The sequence below is a fragment of the Pseudopipra pipra genome, chromosome 4, assembly GCF_036250125.1.
Source record: "Pseudopipra pipra isolate bDixPip1 chromosome 4, bDixPip1.hap1, whole genome shotgun sequence".
In the NCBI taxonomy this organism is placed as follows: domain Eukaryota; kingdom Metazoa; phylum Chordata; class Aves; order Passeriformes; family Pipridae; genus Pseudopipra; species Pseudopipra pipra.
The window spans coordinates 3,174,039-3,199,498 of NC_087552.1; the positions used below are offsets into that span (position 1 = coordinate 3,174,039).

A 25,460-nucleotide genomic window follows, 5' to 3' on the forward strand; every position below is an offset into this window, starting at 1 on the left:
TCTTTGATTATCTACCAGCTCCACCTGGGAGAGGTAGGGAAGAGAGGGAAGCAGGTGATTCCTAACAGAGTCCACCTGGAAGAAGGCTATAAAAGGGGAGTTGTGGTGCAGTGTAAATTCTTGAGCTAAGAGGAGTGCAAGTGAGAGGCTAATGCTTTTTAGTTTGTTTGGATTTTTAAAAAAAAAACAACTTTATTTGTTTTATTTATTAAAGAATAAATTCCCTAGCTTGCAATGTGTTCTTGCAGGGTTTTTGAGTTAACATTAGAAAGTCTATTTGAGAAAGGTGCTGAAAAATCCCCGGTCGCTGCGTTGAGCTCTTCCTGGGTGAGTAAATATTGTTCTATCTCATACTACAGCAACAAAAAATAGAAAGGCTTGGGCAAGTTCTTACTCCCTGTTTGGGTAGTGCAGCTTTGCTTGTGCTCAGTTAAAAAGAAACTGTAAAGGTGAAAGTTTTGTAATTTTTTCTGTGTGGCACTTCCAGGCACAGCATAACCAGATGTTTCTAAGAGTTTTTTGCTAAATCACTGATGCCCACGATACTGGACTTTGGTGTGGTTGGGAACCAATACCATTTGCAAGTACACAAATTCAGTAATTCTGCAGATTAGCTGATGACTTCTTTTTCCTTCTAAAAACAAGCACTGAGATAATACATTGGCAGGCAGGAAAGGGAGACATTCATTTGCAGAGGCTTGCTAGGCTCAAGATAGATCTCTGCAAAGCTGGGGAAAACAGCTTTCTGTGGCTCTGCTGAGTTCCTGTTTAATTACTGAGCCAGACATGACCTTGCACAACTTGTACAACACAAGGGACCAGGAGATCTTCTGTGGTAAACACAGCCCATAATAACTCTGTTCTTTAATCTCTGTTTCTCTAGCTGATGCCACCCTTTATAAAACTACATCTCATCCCTGAAGCGCCTAATTGAGGAAAGGCTTTGTGAGGGAATAAAAACATTGGAGTTGCAGGAAGTAATTACAGGGGAACAGGTTGACTTGTGCTATTATGGTTACATACTAATATTGTCATCAGAAGACTCATTTCTGGTTGTGTCCTCTGGTTGGCAGTTATGTTTGGTCACTGAAGAGGTTGAGCAGGGTGATGTTATTTAGTGGTATTTTTCACCCAGGTTAGGAGATGTGTAATTGTTTACTTGCTTTTTTTGCATGCACCTGATGTGTATTAAAGCATTTCCAGGGGACTTGGGTGTGCATGGCACCTTAGGAGAGCCTGACAGAGAGTCCCTATAGCTCTGCAAAGGGAACCCTCTCTGAAGAGCTGGACACAGCCGCTCCTTCATGGCAATGCTTTGGCATCACTTAAATATCAGCCTCCTAAATACTTGTTGTTTCTGCCTCTTGAGCAGAGCTGCTCTGCCTTACGGGGTGAAGGCAGCTCCACTGGTTCTCAATTGCCTCCTTCCCCAAGTGACTGGGGAGATTGTTCTCTAACTGGCTGTAATTATCTTTTTCTGTAAGCTAACCAAAGTGCACTCTGATTTCGGTGTTATGTTCATCAGCAAGTGCTCTGGTTTGTGTGTTAATGCCTTCTGGGAACGTCCAGTCTCGAAGAATGGACCGAGGTGAGCAGCAAGTGTTTGTGAGACACCCCGAGGAACAAATCTGTGCCACGTAACTGATTTGAAATTAAGCCACAGAATATCTACAGGTGGTCAGGTTGCAGGTGGATTTATGTGTGAACCTTCAGCTAAAGAGGGAGATGAACTCTTTATTGTCCCCTAAAGAGCACTTGATGGGAAAATTGGTTCTGAGCCTGTGCCTGCCAAAGATTCCTCCCCATGGTTTGTGTTTGTGGCATGATTCTTGTTTGAGGTGAGGGTTTATCTCGTGAGTGGCACTGTTGGTGGTTTTGTGATGAAAGTGGGCAGCTATGTTGGCACTGGGGAAATGTGGGAAGAATGAAAGCTTCCCTTCCTACCTTGACTCAAACATACTCCGTAAAGGAACGCTCACCACGCATTCCTTGCAGAAAGTCTGGATCCTAGCAAATCTTCCTTGTTGCTGTCTAGATATTCAGCAGCGTGGACTGGTGGGTTTTCAGATGGCTAAATGTGCGTGCAGCATATAAAAATAATGCTGAATGCTTTTAACAGCAGCCAGCTCCTACTCAGGCCCCTGGATCTGGAGTTTTTTGCCGTGTCTCCTATACTGAAAGTGGAAGTGTGGCTGCTCTGCCAAGCACAGGAGGAAAGGTGTGCCTGGTAATGTTGATTGCTGGGTAATAAAGAAGGTGACTTGGTATTTTTTTAAGCATAATGAGATAATTCCGTTGAACAGTATGACCCGAATCTCCAACTGTCTCTCTGTGGACTCTCCTCTGCTGGTAATGGGGGCTCTTTAACCGGTGTGGAATAATAATAGACTTCCTTAGTGGAGCAAACCACGTCAGAGAGACGCTCTCAAAAATGTGCGGGCGGAAAGCTATTGCTGGAAAACTTGTTTCACAATTGCCTTCTCAGTTAATTTCCTCTGGTATCCAAGCCCTTCCTCAGAGCATTTCCCCTGATATTTCCAGAGAGAGGGAGCACTTGATCACTGAGCCTGTGCACAGTGCTCAGATCTCACAGACACCAGGCACTCCAAATGAGCCCTGATGAGCATTCATACGCCTGGTTTGGCTAATAGAATTACCCAAACTGTTCTGGTGTGCAAAATGGTTTTAATTGTATATGAGAATATTGCTTTTGCTGGGTGTTTTGGTACGTCAGCGGTCCGGATGAGGAGGCAGATGAATACAGAAATTGTAGACACGGGAAATAAGAATTTAGAAGTTAAATAGAAATCTGCATTTCAAAACAAAAGGCTTCCTTATTGTCCTTGAAAGCATTGGGGTATTTACAGAAAAAAAAACCCTCTAGAATAAAGGCTTGAGAATGTGCTATTGCATGCTTAAGGACTTCAGTTAATCTCTGAATGTGATTCCCACATGTGGAAAACTACAAGGAAATAACTGTCATGTTATAGAGTTGTGTCTATTCTTTCCAAGTTGCACACATCTTTGAAAATGACTGTGAACAAATCTAGTGGCATCCCTGGGTACTCCAGATCATCAAATAGGTGTAAAGGAGCCCCTGAAGCCCTGTTGGCTTTTCACTGTGTCTGATGGTTATGTCACTTGCTCCAGTGTGTGCTGTGCATCCATCCCCTCATTGATACCTTTAAGTGCTTATCTCAAATTTGGGCTGTAACTTTTTCAGGCTTTTTTTTTTTTTCCTTTTGCTCCTTTTGTTCTTTTCCAATATATAGTGATAGTGAGGTTTAAAAAGGCAACCATCTTGTATTGTTCTGTCTACTTTACAGGAATAGTGAAAGAAATAATACAGGAAAGGCCTATAAATGATATTTTTTTGTATATATATATCCCCCACATACATGTGTATGCCCCTCCATACATCCACGGGTGCATCTCTGGATGTGTGTGGGCAAACAGGCTTTTGAAGTAATCTCAGGTTGTGGTTTCTGTATCTGCTGGCTGCAGTTGTGCACTTTCAGCCTTTATCAGGAAATGGAGCTTTCTGGCTTTTTCAAGCTTTTTCTCTGGTTTTAAACATCCATTTGCACACGCGTGTGTCTGGGGTGGTATCCCCCAATCCTTGCCTTACCTTCACGTCGTTGACGTTCATCCTCGTTCCCTCCTTGCCGACGAAGATGTCGTCTATGTCAACCAGAATGTACCTATCCAGGGACAGCGTGAGCTTCTTTCCCGACAGGAAGGAGATGGCATCGATAAAGATCAGTTTGTGCAACCAGAAGGTCAGGTTGTTCCCAAAGAGGACTCTCTGGATCCCGTCATGGAGCCCCAGGTCCTGGATGACGGTGGGGTACAGGGCAGCCCTGGGCAGCGCCGGGGGGGTGGCTCTGGAGGGCTGCAGCTCCGTTAAAAGCACCGGTTGGTAGGTGGAATGGTTGAACTGGAACACCGTCCAGTCCTCCCCAGGCAGGGGCCCTTTCTCAGCCCTCGGTGCCTTGGTGATGCGCAGCAGGGGCGACTGGGGGTTCACCACGCAGTCCTTGAGGGCCACGTTGTTGTAGAGGTGTAAGGGCAGCCCCTTCAGTTTGGTGCTCGGGGAGCTGTTCTCGTTGGCTTTATGAAAACCAATTATGCTAACACTGTATTCCACACAGTATTTTTCCAGGAGCTCTCTATTCCAGGAGTCCATGGATACGTACTTTAAAATATTCTCGTATATAACAATCGTGTATTTCCCTCTTCCGTTGTCTGTGAGAGGGGGAATATCCCCCTTGGCTGGCGCTATGACCATGTGGTACCGGAATCTGCTGGACTCAAGGATGGCTATGATGTCCTGCCCCAGCTGGGAGTACTGGCTCTCCACAAACAGCAGGACAGTGGGATCGGTTTTGGACGGGTCAATGGGCTTGGCTGTTCTCATCTCTGCAGACCTGTAGGGTAGAAGTTGGAGGGGTTCACACTCTGCTTCTCTGGTGGTTTCCACGAGGGTCATTTCCTGCTTGTATCCAGTGTAGAGGAAGTAGGCAGAGATGAGGATGCTGGCCAAGCAGAAGGCTGCCAGGAGGATGACCAGTGTTCGGAAACTTCTGCGGAGCTTCACGATCAGATTCATCTTTCGCGGGGCTTCCAGCTGCGGTCGGACCTGCCGCTCTTCCGGTTCTCGCTCTTCCTAAAGCGCCATGGGAATGAGGAGCTGCAGAGGTGCCGATTCCCCTCCCGAGACGTTCATGTGACCATTGCAGAGCATTTATGAAGCTGTCAGGGAGGCTGTAAAGCTGTCGGAGCGGGAAGTCAAAGGATCCGGAAAGCTAAATTGAAAGAGGTTTCCTCAGAATGCGGCAGCTGCCAATAATCGATGAAGAGAACTCTCAACATTATCTGCAACGAGAAGTAAAAGAAGAGAAAGTAAAATAAAATCCATAAAGCAATTAAAAACACACCTTAATAAGGCTGGTGATTGATGCTGCTAATCTGAGTTGAGAGGGAAGTTTGTGAGCAGCTCAAGGAGCACTCAGTGTCACTTTGCTTTCTCGATGCACCAGGAGAGGCTGCATCAAACAGCTCTGCCCTGTTCTCAGGGTATAAAAATAAAGTCTGACCATAACTTTTTGAGGATGTGTATCTATTTATCTATTTATTTCTTATCTGAAATGGTTCATTGCTTTTGCAAATGGGAAGATTGTAGGGCAAAATTAGGAAAAAGCAAATGTTATTTAAACATGGGGATGTGTTCCATGTCAAGCTGCATAAGTATTTTGAAGGGGTGATAAATTCTGTGTTGGACTGGGAAATTAATGTGACCAAGGTGAAAGACACGAGAGGACTTTGAGGAAAGACTTGTAGGACTTGTCTCTCCAGGTTCCATTCCGTACTTGGAGTGATCAGTACTTTACAGTCGTTTTAAGGAGCAATAAAGGTTGTGCAGGGCTTTTCCAAGTGGATGAGCAGGCTGTTAAAACTGCAGGGTGCAGCTGTGCGTGCCTCTGCCTCCATCAGGGATCAAAGGGAGGTGCTATGTAGAGTGAAAAGTACCACAAGGGAATTCTGTGAGTGTTGGGTGGGCACAGAGGTGCGTGTCCTGGTCTGTGACACCCACAGCTGAAGGACTGGGAGGTCCCTGCATGGATGAAGTACAAGGTGCTCAAACCTCACTGCCTGGCTGGCTCTGAAGCTCTTGTGCCATTCCTGGTAGTTCTCCCTGCAGTCATGACAAATTGCCATTGGTAACAGTAAACCATATGACTCAGAGGCAGTTTGAGCTAACTAAATAAATAGCCCGTGCTGTTCTATGGATTTATAAAGGAATTAACATCTTCCTGAATTATTTATGTTGTTTGGCTGTGGGAACAGTGCGAGATGGTAAACAATGGATAATTTTGGAACTGCAAGGAAGAAGTGCTTTTTCCAGGCAGATACTTGGCACTTGATGTGTCCTCCTCTAACAACTCGGGTTACACGTTTTGAGTTTTATTCTGAAAACTATTCATTTATCTTAAGCTTTGCACCTAAAACTGGAAAGTGCTTGTAGGAAGCATTTAGAGAGAGGGAGTTGTTGCTGAGGCCGTTTGTGACTTTGCCAGGTTTGGGTTTGTGTCTGATTTACCTTCCTCAGTTGGAAGTGTGCTGGGAGATTCATCCCCCTGGATTGTGGGCAGTTCCATCAGTGACCCTGCTGTGTGTGTCACAGGTGAAGAGTTTACCCGTGCACAGAAGTGAACGGAAACGAGAAAAATGTCCTGCATTTACCGATTCCTTACGTGTGAGAGAAGAAATATAAAAGAAATCACCCCTCGAGGGGTGGGTGGGTGACCTGCCCCCCAAAACAGCCGATTGCAACAAGCCTTGGTTGTGCTGGCGTGAGACAGGCAGGCGTCTTGGAAAAAAATAATTGAACCCCCTGTCGGACTCTGCATCCTCCGCTTGCTTTCGGCACTAGAGGGCAATATATTCTTGCTTTTTAGAGCCAACACCTGCTCTCCCCTCGGCTCCGGAGCGCACAGCCCTGCCCGCGGGCGCGCTCCCTCCAGGAGGGGCTCCCAAATCCCCAGGGCAGGTAGAACGTCTTAATTAAGGCTCCTGTGTTTAAAATTAAATAAAACCCAGGGCTTCTGCTCTAAGAAATGTGCTGCTAAATCACCCTGAGTACTTAGCAAGTGTTTCAGCCCACACCTGTAGCACAAGGGAATAGCATGCAAGGAGACCTAAAATTGCACATTTTCCCCTCAGAATAGCATGCAAGGAGACCTAAAATGGCACTTTTCCCCCTCAATCTGCGGTCCTGCTGGATCTCCTGGGTACTGCTACTGCAAGCTGTCAAAATCAACTTCACAAATACTATTGCTTGTATTACTAAAATGAGAAGCTTCTGGCTTTATAGAAGCCAAAACAAAACTACGTCTTCATCCCAAATTACTTCCTCCAAATAATAACACTGGTAAAATCTCTTCCAGTTAAAATATTAATAATCAGCTTTAATGTAAACTACTACCTGTTGTACACAGATGTTATAACAGGTGCAAGCATTCTCACTTACCTAGATGTCTAAATACTGGAACTGACAAGGAATTTAAACTTGCCTATGGAAACCTGGCATTGGAGCAGACCTTCCTTTTAGTTTGCACATTTTGTTTGAACTGCTCTGTTGAATTGATTATACTGTTCAGTAAAAAAAAAAAAGAATAGTGTGAAGTAATTAAAGTTTATGAAAATAAATCAGCTATATTAGCCATTAGTGGGACATTTTCCAAGGCATAATTGGAAGTTAAGTGCCATTTGTGCCTTTGAAACTCTCCCCCTTAAAGTTCAACAGCTTTATATTCGCTCAGAAATTCAAAGACCTTTGGAGAGTTCCTGTGCTATATTAATTTGAAAAACATGAAAATAGGCCATATTTCATAATTAGTGTTACTAATGGAGTTTTAGAAACCGGTATTTGAGGTCCTGTGTTCCTATGGTCACTGATGAGCGCTCATTGACTCCTCAGGGGGGGTCAAGCCCAAAGCTGGGCACACTTTGGTCAAGGAATCAAGGAGCTGGGCCCTCAGTAGATCTTCAGTTGTGGGGCCTTTCCCCAGCAAGAGCAGAGCTCTGCAGTGTAACTGTTGTGATGTCAGACATCTGCAGGGACTGTAATTTTTCTTTAATTCAGGCGGCTGAAGAAAAACGGAGGTTTAAAAATTGCTGCCTCTTTGCTAAATAATACTTCCTTCTTTCCCCCTGCAAATGCATTTGATTGATGACTGAAGTGTGCTGATTTGGAAGATGATTGATTGGGAGATTAGGACTCGACTATTTAAAACCAATAGCGTGATAGTGAAGAGAAACAGCCTCTTATTAACACCGCGTGTTAACGCTGCAGCAGGAATTAAAGCTGTGATCCTCTTGTGCTCCAGTTCCTGCACACAGACCTTCTCCCAGAGCTGGGTGGTGGAACAAGCAGGGTTAAGAGCATGTTGCTGATGACAGCCCTGAGGAGAGGAGCGGGACACTTGTACTGGAGCACTGTGGTCATTCCTAATCTCCCGGTGTCGCTGGGAGTCATTCACCTGGAGGCAGGCCAGAGGTTTCCTTTCATCTTACTCCAGCATCAGTCAGAAGTCAGAATGTCTTTATTTTCTATATATAAGACTTCCCTTTAGGCTAAAAATCTAATGTAAGCCCTTCCCTCTCTTCCTTCCTTCCTAAGCTCGTGTGACTCCTGCCGTTTACCAGCAGCCCAATGAATCATGATACCTGCTTGCTGCTCCTTGCATGTGACTCTTCATTCATTACAGAAACAAGTGACTGAGTTGAGTGATATATGACTCCTGCTGACCATTAGCAAAAATTCAGGGTTTCTGTTCACTGCAGAGGAAAAAAAAAAACCAGCTTTTTTGTTGGTTTTTTTTTTTTCTTTTTCCTTCCTGAAAAGTTTCTAAGGGACATTTTTAGGGAGTTCACAGAACTTATATGCTTCTTGAAAGTAACTTTTTTTTTTATTTATTTCTCAGGCTTAAGGTTGTAATGTGTTCTGTGCTTATAAGTGTGGCTTTGCTCATAAGGGGTGTTGCTGACAGCTGCTCATAGCTCACCACAAGGATTTAGGAAACTCTTTTTACCTAGACAAGGGCAGCTTCTCAGCTGGTAAAAGCTGTTGCAGGTCTTCTGGCTTCTGTTTTATGATTTCTGAGTGGAGAGGCTGCTCAGCACTTTGATCTCTACTGTTTGTTTTCAATGCATAATCATCTGTAAGTGAAACCACCAGTTTTTCAGTGTTTTCAGCAGTTTGGTCAGTCTATAGTGCACATGTAATCTTGTGTGATTTCAGAAAGCTAAATGATGCCAGAGGGTGAAGTCAATAATCGATGAATATAAAGCAAAGTGTTTGAAATACCTCAACTCGTGCACTCAGTGAAAGTGGAGTGGTCTTAGCGTGAAACAATACTTGGAAGGGAGCTGTTTGACCCTTCTGGCTTCTATCTCTCTGTGCCTTTCAGCTTTTCCAGATGATTTCAGAAATTGGAGCTTTGAAAAAGGCTCCCTGTAGCAGAGTGGCTGGAGGTATCTTTGGAGATGGGTTTTACACATGTGCATATGATGCTTTTAGACAGGCAACTATACCTGCTGCAGGAATTCTGCAGGAATTGGTGGGAACCTTTTGCAAATGGGAACTAATGGGACTGTTCCTTCTGCAAATCCTCCCTCACAGATTCGTTGCCTCCTTTGTTTCCCTAGCTCACATGTAACACTTGGTGTTGCTTTACTTGTGGCACAAATGTATTATATAACTTAACTAAACCACACTTGTGGTGAATGTTGCCTGATGTGCCTCAGCACTTCTTTCTTCTGACCCATTAACTTCCCAACAGCCCCCCAGTCATTTGGACCACCCAGAAACTCCCCTAAATATCCCATCCGTGATGTTTCGGTGACGTTTGCTCCAAATGTCACAATTTATGGATCTCTGATGCCTCACTACTTCTGAACATAATAAGTAGTTGTAATATTTCCTCAGAAATAGCTGACTGCTGATTTCTCTGGAGTGTCAGGCGTGGAAGGTCCTGGAAACCAGTGATTTAGGTACAGTCTTAGGAGAACCATGTGTGAAGAGAGAGCCTATATGTGTATTTCTGGTTTATTGACAGAGTGACTAGTCACCATCAGAACAAGCAGCTGTTAGTGACCACATTCACTGAGCAGCTCCATAGGCTGTGTGGAGATATCAAAATATATTAGTTTATGAAAATTACCAAAATATATGCATTTTGATGTCATTGGGCAAAACACCTTATCTCTGTGTCCAGATTTAAAATAATGTAAAAATGATTTAAAAGTACCTTAGTTTTCAATGTATTTGTTCATCTTGCCTGAGTGATGGTGATAAGATCTGTCACTTTAACCAGTAACTCACCAAAAATTCAAAGAGCTGAAGAGCATTATTTGGTACAGGCTTGACTTTTCCAAGGTCACTTGGGCAGCCCCTTGGCAGCTGAGCTGGAAGCAACAGCCACTTGCTCTTGCATGCCGCCCTTCAGCAGATGTTTACAACCCTCATGACATCTGTAGGGAAGTAACTGAGCCACCAAGGATGAAAGGAAGGTGTTGAGAGATGATCTGAAGGTCAGGAGCTTATTGCTAAAGCCACGATGACAGAGCCAAAATGTCACGGCAGAAAAGTTGCGCCTGCAATCACAGCAGAGATGGTGAAGTGTGTGACCTACAGGACTGAGTCCTTGGAGTTGATGCTTTGCCTTCCCAGTGGGATTAATGGGAAGTGCAGATGGAATTAATGTGCTCTGACTGCCCCAGTCCTTCTGAAGGAAGCTGGTGAATAAAAGCAGGCTCCACGTGTTGTCCCGAGGCTGCTCACAAAACATTTCTCCTGACTGGGTGCAACAAATCTTCTGCTCTCACTTGGTTAATGGCTCTTCATCACTTTTCAATTCATAGTTTAATGCTTCAATGGAAGCCAATTTGAATTCATTTAGCTTTTCAAATGAAACTTTTGTGAGATATTGTATCAGAAGTTTTATTACAGTCCATCTATTCTGCCACCGTTTTCTGCTTTTATAAGGCTGTCAATTAGTTATCCAGTTCCAATGGAATGATTTGTGTTGTGAATTCAGCTGAGAGACAACATTTGTGCAATGTAATGGCTGCCTAACTAGAACTCCTTAAAGGCAATCAATGCACTAGTCAAACCTTGTACATCTTGTTTGATTGTATATACAGGGTAAGGCATTAAAAAAAAATAATTTCAGAACCTTTTTATAGTTCTACCAGAATCTAAATATCTGCAGATTTTCTGTATCGATTTTGGACGTTTACCAAGGATTGCAGATTTGGTGGATGACTGTTGAAACTTTACTTTTTGGAGGTTTTTTAGACAAAAAAAAGTTTGAAAGCTCCCTTTTTAATGAAGAGACCCTTTGCCTACAAGATACAGTCACAGGCTCTGGAATAGTCTGTTAGAAACTAAACTATATTTGATTTTTTTTTATTTTTTTTTAAGTAGTTAATGGTTTCCCACACTGTCTGTTCTCCTATTGCTTTTATAGGACCTAAAAATCTTTACCACCATGTGAGATAATTAAAATGTGTCCACCCTGATATCAGTGACAACATATTTCCCCAAATAACGTGTTTTGTGGTGTCTATATCCTGTCACAGGGGCTATTTGTGAGCAAGTCAGATGTGGTCACATCTGTGCTGGGAATTAAAAGGAGGCCACTAACTTATTTCAGAGGGGCCACTGCTGTCACATAGTGATGATCTATTGCCACTGCAAAGGAAGTCTATTTAAACCCAGATAACCAAGACTTTGTACCTAAATCTTCAGAGCAGCACGTTCTACCACGTGAAATTTAAACAGGGGTTTATTCTGAGTTTACTCAAGCCTGGTTCCAGCCAGCCATAAAGCATTTTCTAGCTCTGTATACATTAATTCTCATTATAACAACAGCCCTTTATTTACTCTTTAAGTAATTTCTGCTGGAGTTCCCTTGCCCAGTCTTTGTCCTCACTGGCTGAAGGGTTTTGTGATCACTGAGAGGATCTGGTAGAAAAATGGGGAGAATACACAGGGTTTGGTCCCAGCAACCTCTGATCAGAGCAGATGTTTAGGCTGGAGCATCATTTAAGCCACCAGTGCTGGTGACAACCTGGCAGGTCCTGGCAAGTAGTGGCTTTCAAGCAAAGAAAAGCCAACAGAGTGACCAGTTCTTTAAAACAGGCAAGGTGGGCTTTTTTGGGAACCAGTTATGGCTGCACATATTATTGTAGTCAGTAAAACTAATCTACACAGAGCAACCTGATGATGTACTGAAAATACTACAATGCCCAACAGGCTATATCTCACTTTAATGTACTTAAGCATTGCAGACAAGACAGTCTGAGGAAGTGTTATGGAAGATTATTAATACAAATTCAACTTCTGATCTGGAAATGATTGGGTGGGTACTGTTTACCTATTAAGAGGACTAATGCCTGATGGGGAGAGGATAAGGCAGGGAGCTGAACCTCTGATTTCTTTCTGCCACCACCATCATGTTTTGCTCTCTGGAGGCCACTGGCTTTTTCTGGTACTTTAGTTTTTCTGTCTGTGTCGAGGGAATATTACTCTTTTCTCCCTTTACGTGCCCATCAGCTGTAAAATGTTCTAAGATGATTCAGGTTTGGTTCAAGTGTGTACAGTGTGGATATTGCAAAGGGTGCACTGGGAAAGCCAGTGCAAAATCCACACTTTCATGTACAATTAGATGTGTTTGCAGAGCTTGCTTCCTTTTTCCTATTCCTTGTACCCTTTTTCTTATTCCTGGTTAAATTCCTTTGTGTTTATTTCTGCCACTGTTTTCATGGGGTTTCTCTGCGAGAAGCCACTTTGTCAGTCAAATGAAAGATCTCTTTAGAGATTTCTGGTGTGTCATCTGTGACCTATAGATACTGGTTTTTCTTTTGGTTCCAAATATAAACAAATGTTTCCTTCCCAAAGATGTATTCTTTGTTTTTTCTAGATAAAGTTCAACTGGGAAATACCACTAGTAGGATAAGGGTCCTACTTAGGAATTCAAGGGATTTTTTTTGTTGAGTCACACTGAGCTCAGAGACTGGAACTAGAACTAATAGCATTAGGGCTCTGTGACAGAGTAGAGAGGCTTTGATTAACCTCTTGTTTTCATGAAAAATCTCTGTTTATTGAACTACTGAGGCATTAACTTAGATTTGAAGGGGGAGGGTGTGGAATAAAAAAAAATCCAGATGGTTGTCAAAGTCTTTCTGAGTGCCCCTGAATCAGGCTGGGATTAGTTATGTCTCTTTACATCCCTATACTCTCCTGTGGGCTGGGTGCACAACAATAATTGTGTTTTCCAATATGCATGTCCCTGGTGTATCATGGGAGAGAAAATCCTGGCTTTCTGGTTTATGGGAGGGTCTTACAAACCAACAGAATGATGTCTCATTAGTTGGCACAATGATATGTTGTAATCCATAAAGCTCTGTTTTAGGCAACATATACATGGATACTTAAATTTTCTGCCTGAGCATAAATATCTTTCCATGGAGGAGAAAGCCTTTTTGGAGGCACTTCAGCTAAAAATCTCAATGTGCAGGATGATTGCTGCTGATTCATGCAGGCTCCAAGGCTGGTGGAGAGTTGGTCTTATGGAAGTCTGAGTTGTGGCAGATGTTTTGAGCTGTGCATGGCTTGCTTTGCTTGTTGTGTGGACAGTGCATGTCACAGAGTTCCCTTTAATTTTGATTGTTCAGGTACAAATTACAGCAACATACAATTCTGGAGGTGATTCATTCATCAGGCTTCTGATGCATGGTTCCACCCTGAACAGTATGGGGGTAGAATAGTGAAACAATTTAAAATTGCAAACCAAACACAGTCTACTGACTAGTCATGAATAAAAATGCTCTAGTCTGTTACACCAGCTATTTAGGTAGATAAAGTGCAGGTAGTCTGGCAAAATATCCAGGCAGATGGCCTTGCTTTAGTTTAAATTAAAAAAAAAAAAAAAATCTCTGAGGGCTTTAAAATCAATTGTGACCAGTAAGTCTAATTTCTGTATCTTACCCAGAGGCCTGGATACTGAATCTTCCTCTCATTTCCAAAAATTTCCCTGTGAAGCACTGACCACCTGCCCTGTCCTCTGGTGGTTTAGGGGGTGATAAATATCCCAGTGAGAGAGAATAAATTCAAGAATACCCTGAGGCTCTGGAACTTGAGCTCTGCTCTTCTCCTTGCAAAATATGGTCCCATGCAAAGGCAAAGATGTTGGATAAAACCTCCCCTGAAACTGGAACGTGGAGGTGGGTGCATATTTCATGACAGACTGTTTTAACTTCCCAACCAGTCGCCTCTTTTATGGCCAGCAGCTACTATTTAATTATTAATCAGAACACTTATTAATACACTAAGAGCTAAATGCAATCCTTTCAGTGGATGCCTGGCAGAGTGTGGGGCAGAATAAGTAGCTGTGGATGGTCCTGCAGGAGGGGAGGTTTTGCACAGGTCTGCTCAGGGAAGAGCCTGTTCACATTCTTCTCTCTGCTGTGTATTTATGTTTGGGGGGTGAAGACCCAGCCATCAGTAAAAGTCTGTAGCTGAGGAAGCCAAGGGCAGTTCTTATCTTGTCAGCTTCCAAGGAGGAAGAGGGAATCCCTTCCTCTTTGCTTCCCTCCTCATGAAAGAAGCCCACTCTGCCCTGGCTTCTGCTTCTGTTTTTGCTCTGGCTGTAAAAACCCAAGCTGACAGCAGAGGAGGGAGGGTTCATTTGCTCACCTGGGGAGGGCAGTTGTGACCCCTCCTGTAGCCAGAGGGAAGGAAATGGGTTTAAATACTTCTCTATTCCTTTTGGAATTGAGTTTAAATCATCTCATGGCCGTAAGTGACTTCTGGTGGCGAGGAGTTTTCCTCATCAAACACTGTCATGGTTTCTACACTGGTGTGCTGCTGCCACGTGATTCTGGTGGCATCACTGTTTAGGTAAAATATTATTATTTTTCAATTGCAGCTGTTCATTTCAGAAGAATCTGTGAGTCCATTGTAATCATTCCTGACAGTAGTTGTAACAAATGTTTTGGATTGATGTGAATGATTTTCATTTCTTCCAGCACCCGATTCTTTTAATAGCTCAATTTTTCTAATTTAAATGCTGACATAGATGGAGAATTAATTCTGTATTTCTCTCTAACACTCTTCTGGGTGGCTTACCTTCCTGAGGAGCATTGCTTTAACATCTTAGTAGGACTTGTTGCTGTGATATGAGCCTTCTTCAGCCTATCTCAAAATGTGGGACAGGACACTTTGATTAGTGCCCCATGCAATTGCCAGCACAGAGATCCTCCTTCTCCCACAGTCCAGCCCCTCAACCCACTCCAATGGTCCTCAACTGCATCCCAGGCCTGAGAACAAGGGATTTGCTGGCCTGCCACCTTACACTGTGCTCCTTAACACCTGCAAATGGTTTCAAACCCAAGCTCCCCTCACCAAGCATGGAGAGCCCTTGGCTCACCTTAAGCTCAGTGCCCTGCTCCTGCCATGACTCCACAGGCTGGGGAAATTGCAGTTTTCTGCACAATTCCAAGTGAACCTTTCCTTCAGCCATCCAGGCCCCAGCTTGCATTGCTTTGCTGCCCTTAGTCCAAGGTTTGCTTTGTTCAGAAAAGCCAATTTCACAGGTATGGAAAGCAGGTCCTTGGATGCACCTTTGAAGCTGAAGAGAGGCATCCCTGTCCATGACAGGGGAGTTGGAACTAAATGATCTTTAGGGTCCCTCCCAACCCAAACCACTCTGTGGTTCTGTGATTATGAAAGCTTTGCAAAGCAAACACCTGATGGAAGCAAACATCAGTGCATATGTGCAGCTGAAACTCAGCCAGCCCTATGGCCATAGGGGTAATCAAACCAAAATTGTTTGTGGACTAAATCACAAAGATTTGGAACAGAAATTATGTAGGGGTTTTTTTGGTTGGTTTTTTTTGTTTGTTTGTTTTTTTTTTTGGTAAAAGATCATGGTATTCTTTCCCTTATTGCTTGTAGAAAAATGGGAAAAATCTTCTTCTGGGGGCACATGGCTAAATGCAATTTTTTGTTTATCTAACTGAAAACTCCTGGGTCACAACTAATAGTAACTCATCAGCGTTTTCTTTGCTCAGTATTGCCATGGGTTTGCAATATATGGCCACATTTACCTCCAAGTATCTCGTTATACTGCTGGGATAATTCCTGTACTGTAAACCTTAAAAAACCCCATCTTTACTATTAGCATATTTTTCTCCCACTTGTGCTGAGTGATGGTTGAACTCTAGAGGAGCTCATGATTCCTGCATGCTGCCACATCAGCTGAGCTTGCTCATTGCCATTACAAAGAGTGATATAGCAGATACCACAACCTCTAAACATCCATAAAGTTTTAATAGGACTTCCAGAACTTGATAGTGTGAGTTAACAGGGTGTTCAGACTGAAATGGAGTTAAATGTTGGATGTATATATATATATGTGTATGTATGTGTACAAGTGGTCAGTCACTCAAGCATTCTGCTTTAATCTAACCCTTTGCATCTGATTTACTGCAATAAAATGAAAGTTAGAGGAGTATTTCTCCAGCCTCACAGAAGAGGGTGGTGTCAACAAGACATTACGATAATCCTGCTTTCATTTCTGGGGCTTTCAGACATTAGGCATCTATTATGAATCAAAAAAAATGGCCATGTTCTGAGGAAATGGCACAGAAAACTAATACACAGCCTTAAACTTCTGCACAGAGCAGTGCCATTAGGAACATCTAATCTAATTGGGCAGATCATATTATCTGCAGTGATAAGGTTCAGAAGAAAACTGGAAGCCAGGAATTTTCTTAGTTAAAAGCAACTTGGCATTTCACACAGCACCCCCTCCCCTTCCTTTAGAGCAGCATTTCGGAAAGCAAGTCAGACAGTGCAGCTGGGGGGATGCAAAAATGTGCATGAGGGAAGTGTACAGGCGTGGTGGGGCAAGACAGGGAAGCACCTGGAAAACGTTGCCAACTATTGAAACTTTGTGAACAAGGAGATTCTGCTACCCTTCCACAAGCTGAACATCTTGTAGCAGGAGGATCTTAATTAAAACTGTTGAAGAAACGGGGTGAAAATGACTTTATCTTTTTCTCTGGTGATATTCAGGGCTAGAAATGGCAGAGTAACCTGCTACATGGGGTAGGCCAGACTCTGCAGCATTTATTGCCGGGGTGGGAGGGTTCAAGCAACGTGATTGAGAACTGCAGAAGTTAGTAATGGTAAATTTGGTAGAATGGCATGGTAAATTCCATGGGGAAAACTCAATGAGTGTGGGGTTCTGTATGTGTGTGTGCTGACACTAGTGTAGTGCTTGTAGGAAGGGACTTATTCACCTCTAAACACTCCTCCCATGAGTGTTCATTCCCAGCAGCAATGACTTGGAGCTGCTGTGCCAGCTGGAAGGTAAAAACACAGGGCTGCTGCTGGACTCTGGCTCTGTAGTGTCTGAAGAGCACACACGATATCTTCAGTTTGCCTCTCTCTACCTGAAACAACCCTTGCTTCCACTCTATGAATGGCCATGCTCTTTAAAAAAAAAATAATGTTGCTGACAGATGTTGTTTGGTATCAAAAGTGCTGCAAGAGAGCAGATCTGTAGGTCTTGGCTTCCTCACAGTACAATTACTTTTACTTTAAATAGTGCATGTTTAATATATACCCAAGCTTTCACTCTGCTATTTTAATACAGTAGTTCTGCTTAACTTTGCTAGATGGTAGCAAAGTAAAGCAAAGGATATGGAGTGGACTAAAGAACTGCAACAGCATCCTCTTTTTCCCCACACATAACTTCCCATGTTCTGGGATCTCTCATGTATTTAGGCAGACAAGTTTCCCGTCAGAGATTGTGCATTTATTTACATCGAGGGCATTTGCATGCAAACGTGGCAAAGGCTATCCCAAACTTTCATATAATCCTTGGAATGCCAGGCTCTAGGCAGCTTTCTGAGGTGTACTCGCTGTGCACAGGTTCAAGGCACATTGTCTGACACGCTGTGTAGGTATTTGTACCTGCTCTGCACTGCTTTCTAGCCTGAGCACAGGCACTGTCTGTGTGGTTGTATGAATATATTCCCCAGAAGTATAGGTTCAGAAGCTGAACAGTAGCTTACCTAGAGAAGAATTTCTCTTGCTAGCGTGCAGGAGAGAGACATCTGCTATTCAAACCTCTTCACACGGCTCCAGGTAAACTAGGGAGAGTTTTCAGCTGACAGCAGCTGCCTGAGCGGCATCCCAGGAAGGCTCCTCTTGCTCCAGCCCCAGTGACTGAACTCTGCCGGCACGGTCACATCTCATTTACACACAGACCGTCCCTTTCAAAGCGAGCTGGAACGATTCGAACCTCTCTTCAGCACACCGTTGAGAAGGCAGCTCCCTCCCTGGACACGGGGATCGCTCCGGGGAGCGAGCGGGCTCCAGCGGGAAGGCAGCGAGAACTGTTCGATCCCCCCGAGCGCAGCCGCTCCCGTCGGCGCTGCCGCCCGGCTCCTGTTCGCCGGAGTCAGCCTCCTCTCCCTCGGAGCTCCGGGAGTATCGGGGCGGCTTCGCAGGGCTGTGATTGGCAGAAGCGGCCGATTCCTCCCGCTAATCAACCCGCAGACTTTCAAGGGCTCGGAGCCGCTCTGATGTCATTCCAGCCGAAGGGGGGATGCTGCTTCACGCGAGGACGCGGCGGTGGAGGCTAATTGGGAGATGAGCCGCATCCCTCTGCCGCCGCCGTGATTGATTAGATGCTCCGCCAGGATTTGCATAATCTGTCATTGTGCGGTTGGACCACCCCCCCTCCTGCCCGCCCAAAATGCGGGAGGGAAGTGCCACTGCCAGCTTCTGATTTTACACCTGGAGCCTGCGAGAGAAAGCCTGGGAGAAAGGAAAAGTTGAGAGGGTCATTTTGCTGACGGCAGGAAGCTTGAGCCCCCAGTTGGCCCTCACCGTCTCCAGATGCTAAAGGAGGCTCAACAAAACCACAGTGCTGGAAGACTTTTTGGTTCCTACTCTTTGTTAGGTCATTGATAAGATCACCTGGTACAGCAAAAGGTGGGTTTTAGTGTGTGACCGAAATCAAGCAGAGGTCACCCAGCAAGTGGGTTACAAATGATGTCCCTGATAGCAGCAAATATTCGGTGCTCAGAGTTGCAAAGTATTTTCCTACTCTACGTGACAGAAGTTCCACCTATTTGTTGCATAATTCCTTATTAAAATCCTTTATCTCCTCCAGCTAGAGATGAAAACCTGCCTCCATGGCCAAGAAACATGATTGCTATGTGACTTTTAAATTATATTACAGAGGGAAAACTAAACACTTTCTATATTAAAAGAATTAGATTTTATTCCAATCTAATTTTCAATTTTTGCCAGCTTGACACCTTTCACTCCAAAACTGTTCTTTGTACAATACACCTTGGAATTGAAATTCAGCCAATTCAGTGCAGCAAATGTGAGGAGAAAATAGTTTTGTTCAAGGAGACTGGAACAAACCCATTCTGAGATGATGAATGACGCTGTAAACTCAGATTTGAATCATAGGAGGGTCAGCTCAACCTTTCGTGTTTCCAAGACAGTGTAAATAAATGGTGCTCCATGCAGTTTCCCATTTGCATCCTTCAGCTGGGACCTGCTACATGAAGAGCTGTTTGCTCTCTGTGAATATCCAAGTTTCAAAGATGGTAGATACTCCCAACTTGGGGACTAATTGATTTCTTCCAGCTAAATTAGAAACTGAGGGAAAATTAAAATTCAGAGAATGTCTGAGTCATTTCCTGCAATTTCTAATTACAAAGCACTCACTGGGGGTCTTTTAAAAATGCCTTATGCCTACGGCTGGCTATGGATTTGGGATTTGTTTTCCAGAGGCTGTTGTGGCTGTTGGGTGTGAGGTTCCCACTGCAACTGAGTGGTGAGCAGGTCCCTCCTTGCATCCGGTGTGAACATCAGAGCTTCAATCAGGCTGTAAACTAAAACAGCCAAGTTGAGCTACAGGGTTTCTTCCCCCAAAAAAGGAAAACTTCTGGTGCAATTTGTCCCAAAGCCGTGAGGGTTTCCCAGCCCTAATCTGGTGGTGTGAAAAGAACAAGTCCGGTTGCTTTGCTGCTCTTTGTACTCCCACACTTGGCTGGTGGCTGCAGTTGGAGCACTGGAGTGACCCCTGGGAGCGGAAGGGTTTGGCTGCAGGCCAGCTGTGCTGCTCCAGATGTGGTGGGAGCAGCGCTCTGCCCCTTGGAAGCTACTGCTGCAGATGTTCCCAAGGCGGGCCAGTGGCCAAATGGTAACACACACTGCTGAGAAGGTTTTAATTCGGATGCTGAAGTCGCTCCCTGAGCTGAAATCCTTGGCTTAAGCCCATGCCGTGCTGAGTTAATTCCACGTGGAGAAGCCTGGCTGTGGATTCGTGCTGCCTCAGTGTCTGTGTGCTTTGCTAGGGATTCATTTGGAGTGCAGGATCAGGGGAATGGCTGTGCCAGGGTCTGCCCTTATGAGGAATGTGTTGGAAATCAGTTGGCAGGATTGCTCCGACTCTGTGGAACAGAGAGAGCACACCAAGCCTTGGGAAAAAGTGCAATTTGAATTTTCACTTCTCTCTCCTTTGGGTAATAGAGAAAATTGAACCCTTCTTGCTCGGTCACAAATGCACTTGAGTTACCTAGAATGTCCTTCTGATCATGATGGAATTCTCATGCTCTGCTTTAGGGAAAAATATGCAAGGAAGAAAACAGAACAGCAGGAAACAGAAATTAAGTATGGATGGAGAGAAACAGGAAAGGATAAATTCTAGTAATACAAATACTGTATTAATGAGGTATCACTTTTATGCTGAAATCCTTGCCACAGGATGTGTGTTTTTCTGGCTCTTACCTGCAGCACAGATTTTGCATTAGCTGGTGGAAATTCTGTATCTGTTGGTCATTGTGTGATTTATTCCCACCCCTGTATGGGTAGGCAATCACAACAGCCTATTCCTCCTATATTGGTAGTTCAAAAGTTAGAGGTGAAACTACCAATACTTTGCCCAAACTAGTATTACCATTCTGAAACATGATTTTCTGGTTTTACAACTGTGGGTTTGGTGAGGTTTTTTTTTTTGTTTGGCTTTGTAGAGGGGTTTTTGGTTGGTTGGTTTGGGTTTTTTGCTCTTGTTGCTTTGTTTGGGTTGTGGAACTAAATGTTTCTATGTTCTGTCCAAATTTTGTTAGCGCTTACACACCTATCTCTACAATGTCTGCACATGTGTTTTTGATGTATTCATCTTCACAGCACATTATGAGGTGGAAAAACACAATTCCTGCAGTTCTGTCCTTAGAAACATAGAATCATAGAAACATTTGGGTTGGGAAAGACCTTTAAGGTTATAGAGTCCAACTATTAACCCAGCACTGCCAGGGCCACCACTAAACCATGTTCCTAAATATGAACAATAGCAAGCAAATCCTTTCAGAAATTAGTACATGTAATATGTGATACCTCCCTGGTTCACTCTTCTAGACTGTCTAAAAACTTTGGAATGTTTGAACTGATGTTGTGTTGGTCTCATGCTGAGCTTTTGTGATCTCTGACTGCCCCCAGTCTTCTCACCTGTTATTTCAGTGCTCTGGTGACACTGTAGTAGGTACCTCCCTACTTCTCCTCTCCAAAACCACCTCAGAGCACTTGAAAATTAAGTTCATTACAATCCACAGAACTGTCTCTTTCAGCTAAAGACACATTTTTTGTCTTCATGGAAGGAAAGATGGCTTTTGACACTGAACTCTCTAGTGAGTTGAGAAGAACAAAAAATGACTATTCCTGAAAGGACCAGCTTTTTCTTGAGCTTCTTATGAACTCGCCTGTGATTAAACAGCAGTTTCTTCTATTAAACACACAGAAGTGTCTTTTATTGAACACACAGAGCAGTGCCTCAGATGGTGTAAATTGTCAAAACATCCGTTGATTTCAGAGGAACTATGGCAACTTGTAAGAGTTTTATAGATTAGACTTAATTCTCCAGCATCTCCTTGACATATGCAGAACTTAAATACTCACATCAAAAGTGGAAAAAACATAAAGACATACCAGAATGTGGTTTGGGTTTTGTTGTTGGGGAGTTTTTTTGGGGGTTTTTTTGGGTTTTTTTTTGAGTATTCATATAATTCATTAAGCAAAGTGTGTTTTGTTTTCTTGGTATCTCAATAAGTTGTTGGGGTTTTTAACCTGAGTGTTTTGACTCTGACTCAAAACTTGTTAGAGGTTTTACGTGCTCAGAAATGTAGGGATGAAATATAGATAGACTTGGAGCTGGGTTTCATGCACCACAACTCAGTAAAGGCATTTGTGTCTTCTACTCTGAGTGCCTGCCTTGTCACAGGCTATTCTTATTTCCCAGATGACAGGGGGGAATATGCTGCTGGTAGTTCACTTAAGCATGAAGCACTGATTTGCAACACCATCAACAGCAAAAATGCTGTGCATGGTCCTAAAGTAAAATAAAAAAAAAAAAAAAAAAAAAAGGAGAAAAGAACTAAATTCCCTGACTGCTGACTTTCTCCAGCTGCACAGTCTCTAATTCAGCTTCTATTATCCTCCCTTGTTTATAGCTGGACACACTTCTGGAGATGATAAAGGCAAATCAGTGCACACCAGCTCTGTAATGACCTTTATCTTTTATTCCTTTGTAAGATAACTTTGATATCCTGCTGTGGCTTTGTTCCTGTAAGGCTTCAGATGTATTAGTTTCAGAAAGGGTGCTGATATAAACTAATGTTGAAATATCTGTTAAACCAACATACATTCATTAACATCCAGCATTAGAGCTGCTCCACATCTCTCTAATTACATTACTGTTTTATGTCTTAAGTGCTTACTCAACTATAAAAATATAAACTGTGGTCTTTCAAGGACTGTTACTGAGATACCATCAAAGCAAAAAGTGAGTTTGTGCTTGATCCACGGCCTGATCTGTGTCACCACTTCCTGAGTGACAGTGAGAACAAGGGTTCATGTTGTGTGAGAGAGAAGCATGTCTCTGTGTATCCATAAAGCCTTTGGGCTCTATGGATAGAGCCACAATTTTCTTTACAGGATCCCTCCTGGGTTCAGCTTTGACCTGAAGTCAGCAGAAAGCTCCTGGGAAGTAAATAGGGGTAGGACTAGAGCTTAGAATGAGAAGAGCTTTTCCCCAGGCCACCAGAGGAGGTTTGTGTTCTGCTCAGTCCATTTGTGATTTGTGTTTGCACCTGTAACACCTCACAATGTGTGGGAGCTGTGTCCTGTTTGGTGTGTTCTCGTGATCACTGTTCTTGGGACCTCTTTGCTGATAAACAAGTCAATCCGTATTTGTAGATCCTTGCTAAAACTAAACTGAAAGCCAGGTGCAGGTCCAACCACCAGAAAAGCTTGCTGGTACCCCCACTGCACTCTGTCACAAATCTAGATCTAGACACTGCAGCCATGCTCCCATTTCCCCTTTCTGTGGAAGCATAAAGAATCATTTACTTTGTCTTTCCTGTGTGACTCACGAAGGTTATGCTTCATCAGAGATCATCAGATGGTTTCTCTCATTCCCAGTATTCCAGACAGCAGCTGTTGTCATCCTGCTGTGCACCTGCCATGGTGCTGGTCTCCAGTGCCTGCTCACAACCCGAGTTCAGGCTGGGGTAAATCAGTGCCATTTAAATGGTCACACATTCTGTACAGCAGTGCTTTACAGCACCTTGAGGAACTCCTTCCAAGCCTGGCCAGTACTCTGCCATTCCCCACATGAACTTAAGCAGATCTATCTATGAGCTCCTGGTGATGTCTGGACAGCCCACCATGATTTGTGCAGATTTGTGCTTTCCATAGAATGGAACCATTACCCCTGTATAATACCAGCATTGTTGTCATGTGTCAGCTGCTTATCTGAGCTTTGGTGGCTTTCTAAGTCAAGAGAGAACAGTGGGGTTTGTATCAGTGTAGCATGTTGGTTTTCCTAATGGGTGAGTCAGCACTGCAGGTACATGCCTTGAGGATCCAGTGGTTAATAGCTCATGCAAGAGAACAGTATGAACAGCGAAGCTGCAGCAGGGCTGGTAAGATGTGCAGAGGAAGGTGGGGTAAGATGCGCAGAGGAAGGTGGCTTCTCACAAAGAGGAACGCAAACCAGCTGCTGCCATAGCAGTTAGCACAAAGGACATCATCCAAAAAATGAAGTGAGAGCATACAAATCTTAAAACTAAGTATTTCTTCTTTGATTACTAAAACTAAAGGAGCTTGAACTCTTGGTTTAATGTTTTAAGTGTTGTTGGTTTTTTTTAATTCTTTGAGTTAGTCAAACTGTGGAATGATTCTTAAGAGTAGCTTAATTACACCCGAGCTCCAGTGGGAGTCCCCTTTACCATGTCTACAGAGGCTCTTCAAATACTCTGATCCACTTCTGAATAAAAGGTGAAACCAGGAATGACTTTCAAAGGAGAAACTACAAAGAGCATTTATCTTTCTGTTTGTACTTTTCTGTCCTTGCGATCTTGATATCAAACTTCCATTGCATTCTAAGGATGACTTTTTTCCCTAGGTTAGCTCTCATAAATATATCTTTTTATATACCATAATTTAAAACTGAAAAAAAACCCTCAAAGTGAAAAATCCATTCTTAAACCACTCTCAAACTGGTGTTCTAGCATTACTGGAATAAACGGATCCTTTTGTCCAGAGTGTTTTGATTCAGCTCTGAGCAATTTTTTTTTCATTTCAGATCATCCCATTATCATTTGTTTTCTGCTTTATCTGGTGCTGATACTCCAACTGGGGTGGGAAATCCTGATGTGGAACCAATCCTTTGGAAATAGGTTCCTGTTCTCTTCCCTGACCCTCTCCTTTCGCAGTTGCCACTGCTCTGAGGCAGGTCCGTGGTGCTAAAAGGGGTCTTCCTTCTTTTAGGAAAATTGATGTCCTAGGCTGGTACTTTGGGAATGGTATCTCTCTTGTGGGCCACAACACTTTCCAAAAGCCACCCCAAACCATGGAATGTGACACATGGCAGTAAAATGGGAAATGGAAGTATGCCCTCTGAGGTCTGTTTTTAGACTGATGTGACTACGCTGTGTCACAAAATAAAAAGCCCAAACCAAACACACAGAGAGCTGGGTTCAACAAAAGGGAGCCCAAAAGACTTGACAATGTTGTAGTCTGACAAGGGAAACCAAGATCATGATGTTATATTTATGTTGAACTGAATTACATTTACTTTCTTTAGACATGTGAAATCTGTCTGCAACATCTGTTAGAACAGAGTTAATAAGCTAAAGAAATGCTTTTAGTGTCTAACTGCTATTGATTCACTTTTCCTGAGGTAGGAATTGCTTACAGACTTTCAGCACTGCTCTGAAAATATCAGGATGGCAGCAGGGTGGTTGGGGGTTTTTTTGGCTGTGCAATAGAGTTCAACGTGAGCAACGTCCTCTGATCATTGTTCTTCAAACAATCACCTTTGTACTGAGATTTCTTCAAAAAATATATTTTTCTCATGAGAAGAAAATAAAGGTAGCCTGATTATAATGATCAAAGAAAAACAAGGATGGGGTAATCAAGAGTGAGAGCACTCCAAGTGAATTAAGGTCTTGGTGTTTGACCATTATACTCCTTTATCATGCCCATTCCTTCTTTACCCCTGGCACTCATGCTCAGCAGGTCACATTGGAAAATATCTGTTTCTATCTTTTAATGACATTTTGGAACTGGCTCTTTGCTCTCTGAAGACTTTTGGGCACTTGGAAATAATATTCAAAATGTTATTGACCTATTTATACCAGTGATGTGTGGCTACTGGGCCATGTGTATTTTGGTTTGTTTTGTTTATTTGTTGTTGTTTAAGCATAGCAGAGAGGCACACACTCTTCAAGCAGGAGTCTGTGAACTGAAATTATCATATAAAAGCTAAACACCAATAATAGATATTTGTTACAATGTGAAATGT

General features: G+C 43.3%; 1 protein-coding gene across 7 annotated transcripts in view; it reads right to left on the reverse strand.

The window, feature by feature from the left end:
• LOC135412645 (bifunctional heparan sulfate N-deacetylase/N-sulfotransferase 4) overlaps nt 1-25,460 on the reverse strand; it is a 100,674-nt gene that overhangs the window by 48,929 nt on the left and 26,285 nt on the right. For 4 of the 7 annotated variants that reach the window (XM_064651402.1, XM_064651405.1, XM_064651403.1 and 1 more), the window contains 2 exons: nt 17,650-20,215; nt 3,629-4,875 (listed from right to left, as the gene is read on the reverse strand). In XM_064651402.1, the coding sequence (XP_064507472.1) occupies nt 3,629-4,609 (981 nt within the window). In that variant the 5' untranslated portion in view covers nt 4,610-4,875; nt 17,650-20,215. Of the gene's footprint in view, nt 1-3,628; nt 4,876-17,649; nt 20,219-25,460 lie in introns of all 7 variants that reach the window. The other 3 variants (XM_064651404.1, XM_064651401.1, XM_064651400.1) reach the window with 1 other exon arrangement.